The sequence below is a fragment of the Zeus faber genome, assembly GCF_960531495.2.
Source record: "Zeus faber genome assembly, chromosome: 14".
In the NCBI taxonomy this organism is placed as follows: domain Eukaryota; kingdom Metazoa; phylum Chordata; class Actinopteri; order Zeiformes; family Zeidae; genus Zeus; species Zeus faber.
In genome coordinates, this window is record NC_137200.1 from 2,849,739 (window position 1) to 2,858,891 (window position 9,153).

Here is a 9,153-nt window from a genome sequence, read left to right on the forward strand (position 1 = left end):
AGTTAGGTAGTAATTCGTTTAGCTATTGTGTACAGTTTAGAACAACTGAACTTATTGTGCATAATCTCCGGGTGTGTTGCAATGACATTTCACTATGTATGAACGTATGTATATGTGTGACAAATAAACATCTTGAATCTTGAATCTACAATGACTGCTATTAATAAAAAATTATCTATATATAATGCACATTAAATCTTACTTAAAATCTTTAAAATACTACAGGGAAAGATGGAATAATACACAATAGAAACAACCAAGGCCCTTTCTTTAAATTGTGTGCAGGAGCAAAGGTTACAGAGGTTTGTCGGGTAAGCTTGGGTTTGCTAAGTTCCTTGAGATCGGCTGAGAATATCTATGAATCTAGAGGAGAATGTTACTGTGAACTTGTAATATAAATAAACAGGGAGCCAGTGCAGCGATAGTTACAATAATACATGTTGCCACCTCACTCTCACAACCAGGATCCTGGCAGTACTGTTCTGAATACAGGGGAGATTTTGGATGGCCCTACTTGAAGGGTGCACTGCAATAGAAGAAGAACAATCTTTATTTGTCACACAGCACACCACACTACAACACATGAACGCACACACACACACACACATGCACATGCTTTGGATGAGGCCTCTACGTTTAACCCATCCTGGCTTGTCCTTCCTCGGGGGGCACAGCCAGGAGCAGTGGGCAGCATTCGTGGACGCGCCCGGGGACCTGGTGATGAGTGTCCATCGCTGGTCAGACGATGAAGTAGTCTTGCCTTGAGGAGATAAAGGCATGGACAATTTACATATACTTACATCATTCATACCCAGAGGATACATTGCGGTGTTACAGCAGCACACATCAAAATAATAGGCAATAATAATGAAAATGAGAATTAAAATAGAAAAACATTTTTAGCAAAATACAATAAAACCCCAAAATTGACAACATTTTCTATATATATATATATATATATATCGGAGCTTAGCCCCCTCTCCGATCAACGTATTCACGTCACAACAAAACAACAGAAAAATTATAATAAAGTAACAAAAATGTAAAAACGAATGACAATATGCGTAAAAAAAAATACCCCACCCCCCAGAAAAATTACAACACACAAAACATGACAAGTAAAATATGTAAACATATTGCATCTGGGCATATTCTGCGATAAACAGATTCACATTCACCTCGGATGCGACTGCAACAACGACCTAGACTTCCTCCGAGTCGAAGGGAAAAGAGGAGGGAAGACGACTTGGTTTTGTCGTCAGACTAAATAGAGGATAGAGTAAGCCAATAGCGTGGGCCGTAGATTCCGGGGCCCGCTCCGAGCGTCCAATCGGGGCTCGTCTTATTACGACGTCCTCCCGTTCGCGGTCACATCCGGCGCTATATAGTGTGCCACGCGTTAGCGGCGAATTTGGAGTGTCCATTTTGAGAAGCCAGTCACCGTCTCCTCTATCAGTAACGTAAGGGCTTGGTTGCTTTTAAAAATATCATGGTTTCAGCGGTGTTGGTCAGTCACCCACTCGCGGCGTAGCTATGTTATTTAAGTTGAAAACGTTTATCACGAATTATCTTTATAGTTCGACAGCGCGAACTTGCCCGACTTGTTATGGTTAGCTTTAAAGCTGATGCTAAGCTAGCACGATTTGTACGAATAGCGGGCCGCGAAATTATCTGCGTGGAGGCTTTATATCTATCGTTTTATATTCTTAATTTATTCCGAGTGTTTATATTTTAAAATGACGCCTAATATCGTTAATTTATTTTCAAGTCGCATTCTGGTGCTGGTTTTCGAGATTTAGCTAGAAGTTACTGGTTGGGCCTGCATCACGTTGAGTGGCGGCGAAGCGCGTAAAGTCAAAATGGAGCGGAACGGTGCTGTGGGAGGAATTCCGACAAACTCACAAATATATCTTATGATTGTTTAGGAAGTAGAATAGTGTATTGCAATACGTATGATAAAAGACTAATATGTATATCCATCCAAAATTGTTTAATGCGTTAAATATGCAATATATCGCCATCCATAGATATCAGGGGTGTTTAGTGCCTAAAAAAAAAAAAAAGTGTATGAATGTATATAAAAATACGTGTCCATCCACAGATTTGTATCAGGGGATTAATACCAAGAAAGTATAGATGTATCTCTTTGTCCGCAAACAAACATGTTGCTTTAAGTGTTTAAACCTTTTTTATGGATAAATATAGCATCATTCTTATGTGATTGAGTTATTTCATATTTTGGAGTCATGGTTATTTCTGAAGCGCTTTATTTGATTTATTGCCCAGCGCCTAAACACACAATTATGGGTTTATTCATGGATCATGGAGGGGACTCTTGTGGCACATTTTGGTGCATATGGTGCGACCATAACATTTTTCCATTGTGCCTTTGGAAAGTTTGGACAAAATTATGGAGACTTTTTGTATTTGTTTCATATTTTTTTAACTTTATAATTCAGTCCGCCATAGTTGGTCCACTCAATCCATTCCATGAATCCACTCCTACTCCCCCCTCCCTCCATGTGATATGTCACAAGTGCAAAGAACTATCTTAAACAAGAATGAACTAGCTGCTTAAGATATTTAAATATTTTCTTGTAACTTTATATAGTTGCTCATGCGTGCAATGTTTAACTAGTCCAACACACAAAGTTATTGTCTTTGTTCTTCAGCCCCTAACCATCACGATGGCAGATGCTGAGAATCAGTTCATGGAGACATCAGAGCAGAACGGCAACGAGGGAGAAGATGAGCAGAATGGAGCTGAGCAGGAAGAGTTGGTGTCCGCCGAGGACACACAAGAGGCCGGAGACGGTGGAAAGATAAATGCCAGCAAAGGAGAGGATGATGCGGGGTAAACATTTTCGTCTTAATGACTAAAACGTGGCACCAAGACTGTTGAAGCATTCCTGACACTTTATCCCTGACCATGGAAAACAAGCTTATCAAACACCAAATGAGTAATTTTTTTAATCCCTTGCCGTTCCAGTAAAATGTTTGTGGGGGGCCTCAGCTGGGACACCAGTAAAAAGGATCTGAAGGACTACTTCTCAAAGTTCGGTGAAGTCTCAGATTGCACCATCAAGATGGATGCCAGCACAGGGCGCTCTCGGGGATTTGGCTTCGTTCTCTTCAAAGAGGCCTCCAGTGTAGACAAGGTGGGCTTGCTTTATTAGATGTTCATATCATTAAACTTTACAGTGCATCAGACCAAAAATATAGAAAAGGATCAGCTATTTCAGACTCAACAATCTTGGGTAATGTCTTTGGCTTGATATTAAGTCATGGTATATAATTTGTACTGTAGATGTCTGTCAGCCGACTTCCCACATTATCTAGATAAAGACATGGCCATTGTTAATCTGGAACCTGCAATAATGACTTTGCTCTAATAGTAGTATTTATACTTGCCAGTAGAATGTATCTATGTTGGACCTGCATTTAATCTCAACATTTTTGTATTGTCCTCAAGCGCTCTTATAAGGCTGTGATCCATACCTGTACAGGTTCTCGAGCAGAAGGAACACCGGCTGGATGGCCGTCAGATTGATCCTAAGAGGGCCATGGCCATGAAGAAGGAGCCTGCAAAGAAGATATTTGTAGGCGGTCTGAACCCGGAAGCCTCAGAAGACACCATAAGGGAATACTTTGGAGCCTTTGGAGAGGTCGGGCACTGCAACATGTAGAATTACTAGAGTGTGCAGCCTGGTTTGTTTTATTCTTAAACTTGACTACTTTCAGTTTTAATTAACTGACTTTAGGTGAGGGCTTACAGTGTGAAAGCTTCAGTGTAGTTGTGTCCCCTCACTCCAAAAAGGTTAAATTGGTATGACGAAAAATTGGCAACTAGGCATATTGAGCCTGAACTGCCAGTCTAGATTTTGTCTTCTGGGTAAGGGTTTTCCAATGTAAAGGTGCTTTTTTTTTTTTTTTTTATAAACCCTTTTCGCCCCCTTCTCTGTTCAGATTGAGACCATTGAGCTGCCAGTGGATCCCAAATCCAAAAAAAGGAGGGGCTTCATCTTCATCACATACAAAGACGAGGCCAGCGTCAAGAAGTGTCTGGAGGATAAGTACCACACAGTGGAGGGTAGCAAGGTAAATGTTAATTTTTCCTCAAAGAGGAGATGAGACAGAAAAATATTTGCGTTGTTCAAATCGAAACTATATTGACCCAAAGTAGAACTGCAAAGTATTAGTGACTCAAAGTAGTCACACGTGTGGTTGTAATGAATTGTTTTCTCTCCAGCCATGTTAAAGTCCCTGTGCTCTGTCCTCAGTGTGAGTTGAAGATTGCGCAGCCGAAGGAAGTCTATCAACAGCAACAGTATGGAGGAGGCCGGGGGAGCTATGGAGGAGGCCGGGGGGGGAGGTGGCGTGGAGGTGAGTACATTGGGATGGCTAGATACTTTTTTTTTTTTATATGAGAAATGCCTGTACCATGTGACTCTTGATGTCACACCTGACAATAAACTACAATATCTAATCACAAATTACAACATGCGCAAATATTCAACGTCTTGAAAGTCTTCAGTCTTTCATGATTACTGAATCGTTAAAGTTCTGATGTTTTCAAATAAGTATTTCTCACGTCCTAAGAAAGTGCATCATACAGGAACTTTGGTACATTTAATTTGCGGTTGTTTGCCAAATTTCCACTTCCTTGCCATAAATCCTGCATTTCATTTATCAGGACAAAACCAAGGTTGGAACCAGGGCTACTGGAATCAGGGCTATGGTAACCAGGGTTACGGCGGATACGGAGGATATGGCAACTACGACTATTCCTCTGGCTACTATGGATATGGAAGTGGATATGATTACAGTAAGTACTTGCACACTGGGGATGCACCAGTACTGGAATACTCTGAATCTCTGACAGAATTCTCCAGAACATGACACTTGGTAAGGATTTTAGCAATAATTGGTCTTTTGCCTTTTCCGGACATTGGCAGACTGGCAAGATCTTCAACTTGTCGGTTGTCTTTTTATTTTTATTTTTTTTTAATAGTTTTCCTTGAAGTTGGTTAAAAGTAGGTTGTTGTTAAAACAAGAAGTGGATTATTTTACATCTCAGTTTGTTCAGTGAGAATATCCACAAGTGAAACAAACATTATTGGAACCATGTGCTATTGAAACAAATTTAGCATTTATAACTACAACATTAATCGGTTTTACTAAGAGCTCCAACATGCCCAAAACTGTTAAGCCAGTTAAGAGTTTTAGTTGACCAAAGGAATCATTTTCCAAGTAGGGTGGGAGAACCCATGGCTCAAAAAGACAAACTTGCCTCTGGGTTTTAGGGCAGATGTTAACAGCCATGATGAATCTCCAAAAGCGGTTGCGCACAACTTTTGAATGTACAGTAAAATGGCCAAAGATGTGTTCTTGGATTCTGGTAGAGTGGCAGATGTTTTCTTGGTGCATCCCGGCTTCACACACGTGACTGACTGACTGAGCTGGCTGGCGGAGCTGTGGCATGTGGCTGCCTGACTGTTTGACTTGTTTCTGCTCTAAGGCACTCAGTGGCCTCTCTCTCTCTGTCCCCGCAGACCAGGGCAATGCCAGCTATGGGAAAACTCCAAGACGGGGAGGCCACCAGACTGGCTACAAGCCATACTGATCACATTGTAGTGCAAGGTATGCTATGTCTTTCATAGTCAAAACTTGTGACTACTACAGATGTTGTGGCACATTGGGCTTGGGGCGGGAAATCGATAGTGGGTAGTCTGGCGATAGCAATTTGCAAAAGACTAACAATTTTGTTGCAACTCAAGTAATTATTCACGATTGGGATGCACGTGGGTAGAATGAGCAGTGAACACTTTATAAATTTGTTGTCATTATCTTGTTAGAAATAAGTAAATTGAAATATAACTTTTTCAGCCATACAATATGAAGGGATCCTTGTTGTTTTTCAAAGACGGGGTGAAAATAAATGTGCCTGGGATTTAATGTCTTCATTTAGTGGGAACATGGCCTTTACCCCATTTAATAATAGAAAAATATTTAACACATACACCCCCTTAACCTGTTGACCAGGCTTTGTTGTGAGAACAAAAGTATAGGGCAGCCAGTATAATGCGTTGGACCTAGGCGGGCCAGAGGCCCATGGGTTTGCTGACCTGGGAGACGGAGGCTATCTGCTCTACAGCTGCTCAGCATCTTATCATTAAAAGGGATGTTTCAGGGCATTAAGAAGCCTGTCCTCATTAGCCATGGGGCCTTTAAGGTTACTGATATTATGTCTCAAAAGGCTGGATCCTTAGGTGAAACCTGGGTGTTTTCTACCCACGGTAGTGCATGTCAGCAGCGCTAATGCACTTTGACATTGCACAACACGGCCTAGTTTCCAAAGTACTTAAAAATAAGTTGTCATTAATTCACCTTTTGACTTGCACAAGAAGCACTTGTTTCTTCCATCTACCCCTTTTCCATGTCAAATGATGTAGATGTTTTTCTTTTATAAGGCATAGTCTCAAAAGAGAAGGAATGGCTTGTTTTTTAAACCTGAATTCATCCCTTTACACTGGTCCCCTCCCTCTGCTTCTGCCACTCTTAACACCACTCTGCTCAGAGTGCCTTCTGCTGACGCTGGACCCATAACTAACCTGCAGCACTGGCTGGCTGACCATCACCGACTACCAGAGCTCACCTCTATATAGGTTCTACATAATTAAGACATTTTCTGCAAGGCTACCCGCTTTAAGCTTGTGTGCTGATGATTGCGAGTAATAGTTCTGTATCAGTATTTAAAGCTACTAGTGAAGCATAAGTACTATTGAAGAGTCAGTATTCATATGCAGCATTTCCCGCTGTCCTTAATCATTGGGGCATTGTTTAGGTTTCAGACTACAAGTACTCCTCACTTAACGACAGTTCCGTTCCAAGGACCAGGTTTTTAAGCGAATTGGGTGATAAGCGGGGACCCGTGTTATTTCACTGTAAGGGGGTGTAGCGATTGAACGCTAGTGTAAATACTAACAGACTGTGGGAACGAGACTGAGAACTGTGATGCGCGATGAGCTGCTTTCCGCTGAGAAGGCGCCGTTATATGCACAGCGCACAATACTGACTGGTCAGAGCTGGTCGTTAAACAGGTAGGTCGTTAAGTGAGTTAACCTGTAGTTAGTGTCTACCACATGCACATCTGAGGATTCCTAACGTGAGTGAGACATGGTTTAGGCAACAGGGCCTCCATTTCTGTCATTCATGACCCATAACCTGTAAAGAATCTGGCATTGGCAGTCTATAAAGTTGATTTGGAGTCATATTCTTTCCAGGCAGGGAATGTGGGATTATATTTCCCCTCTGTCATGGCATAGTTTAACATATTGGTGTGTATAAATAAAATGTCACCTTGCTTGTTTAGCGAGAATTGTAGTTATCTCTTTATTTAATAATAAAAAATAAAAAAAATATATACCCGTGTTCTTTTTCTAAAAGGCAAAGGTTTTTTGGCTGGCTTGAAAGGTTGACAAGCAGAAGTCAAACTGGGGCTGTTAGTGCATGTATTTTACGACATCTGATGTGTTAATATTTCCCTTTCCCCACAGTGCTCAAGTGATCCAGTGTGTGACTCGAGTGGATGTACGGCAGCCTGGCGAGGACATGTGGGACTCCTCTCACCTTTTTATGACCGAAGATCATTTGTACAGAAACCATAGGAATAAAATGTAACTTTTTCCACATTTTGTTTTACCCTGTTATAGGTTTTATTTTTGTTTCCTTTTTTCCTTGCACATTTCCAGTTTGGAAGTGTAATTTTTACTGTACTTTTTGGTACCTTTTTTGATTCTAATGTATTGTAAGGGTTGTATTTTACATGTTCGCTGGCTTTACAGGAGTAAACATGCTGTAAAGGAGCTTTTTTGAATAAAATGAAAACCGTTTTCAGTAATGTTCTGAACACAGTGAGTCACTGAGTCACAGTGTAAGCTATCGCTTGAGCATAGGATGACGTTCAGCGGCCTGGGCAGCAAAACGCATGGTTAGCCAATTAACTAATTCACAAAAAAGGACTGCTTTGATTAAGCTAAAACGATCTGTTAATTGAAATAGTCGGTCACCTGATTTCATGCCTCTTCCCATGTCCCCAGTTCAAAATGCTTATTTCAAATATGCTTTGCTGAGTGATGTTTGTAACAACTCATCTTATCCCTTGCATAAGTAAGAGCAAACCAGGTGGGCGTATTAAAAAAAAATGCCAACAGCTGTCTTATCAGTTCATTGGGATGGGGTCTTTTAGCTTCTCTGTGGACCTTGAAATTTGTTAAGGTTCCTTTATTTTTTTTTTTTTTTTTTTTTTAGTTTTTTTTTAGGTATTCGTTCTGCAGTTTAAATGTTTCCAATGCTTGTTTGGTTGGCTTGCCAGGCCTTATGGGGTCTCTACAAGCAGATGTCTTTGTTTTGTTAGTAATAAAAATACTTTAAAGTGTCTTTACTTTTCTAGTGCTTAAAGTTACTGTTAATGGTGATTGTATTGATTAGACTGCTTTGTTATGGCAGATTTATGGATTATTTTTGTACTGTCAGGGTTGCTTGCATTGGTAGTAAATGTAGCTGGATGACTACCATGGTATACATGGTGACATACCTTTTTTTTTTTTTTTCCCCCCGTTTGTCATGTTTACTAGGTGTAGATGAGTGGGAATATATCGAGCAGTTTTCAGTGTGTGCTGGTTAGCTTACCACTCAAACACCATCTCTGCTGGATAGAAATGGCATAGAGAAGGGTGTCCAAATGGAAATTATAAGCATGTCTGCGCATGTTAAATTACACTTCTATTTTTGTCATGGCTTTCACCTTGCCTAAGTCCCAACGTTCCAGGATTTATAATTTTACTTAAAATCTACACATAAGAAGGTAAAGATCCCGTTTAAAACTGATTTCCAGAAATACTGTGAGGCCCCCTTTAAAGGCTAATCCATGACTGAGCGTTTAAATTAATCTCGGATCCCAGCAGTCCTTTTCTCAAAGGGCAATATTTTTAGTTCCCGGCGCTCGATGCTTAGCCATGTCACCTTTCAATTAGCGTGGTGTCGTTTCGCTGGTCAGGTTGTTTCCAGTAGGACCCAACCCATGTTCCGCATGCTCGCAGATCCCCGTCCCCAGCAACGTGATTAGTCGGAGGGTGTAGGGGGCGAGAGAAA

General features: G+C 40.9%; 1 protein-coding gene across 2 annotated transcripts; it reads left to right on the forward strand.

The window, feature by feature from the left end:
* The first annotated feature begins 1,384 nt into the window (after positions 1 to 1,384).
* LOC307240527 (heterogeneous nuclear ribonucleoprotein A/B-like) lies at positions 1,385 to 8,439 on the forward strand. 2 transcript variants are annotated; one of them, XM_080014332.1, is made up of 9 exons: positions 1,385 to 1,460; positions 2,673 to 2,854; positions 2,990 to 3,158; positions 3,507 to 3,665; positions 3,967 to 4,098; positions 4,281 to 4,383; positions 4,694 to 4,825; positions 5,553 to 5,640; positions 7,557 to 8,439. In XM_080014332.1, exons 2-8 carry the CDS (start codon positions 2,688 to 2,690, stop codon positions 5,621 to 5,623), a joined length of 933 nt encoding a protein of 310 aa, XP_079870458.1. In that variant the 5' UTR covers positions 1,385 to 1,460; positions 2,673 to 2,687; the 3' UTR covers positions 5,624 to 5,640; positions 7,557 to 8,439. The 2 variants fall into 2 exon arrangements, with proteins under 2 accessions (XP_079870458.1, XP_079870459.1); XM_080014333.1 differs by lacking the exon at positions 5,553 to 5,640.
* The last annotated feature ends 714 nt before the right edge of the window (positions 8,440 to 9,153 follow it).

Bases quoted from the DNA above. Each gene is read 5' to 3' on its own strand.
- LOC307240527 (XM_080014332.1), top strand. From the start codon at position 2,688: ATGGCAGATGCTGAGAATCAGTTCATGGAGACATCAGAGCAGAACGGC. The intron at 3,159-3,506 runs GTGGGCTTGCTT...ATACCTGTACAG, and splicing joins AGGCCTCCAGTGTAGACAAG to GTTCTCGAGCAGAAGGAACA. The intron at 4,099-4,280 runs GTAAATGTTAAT...CTCTGTCCTCAG, and splicing joins ACACAGTGGAGGGTAGCAAG to TGTGAGTTGAAGATTGCGCA.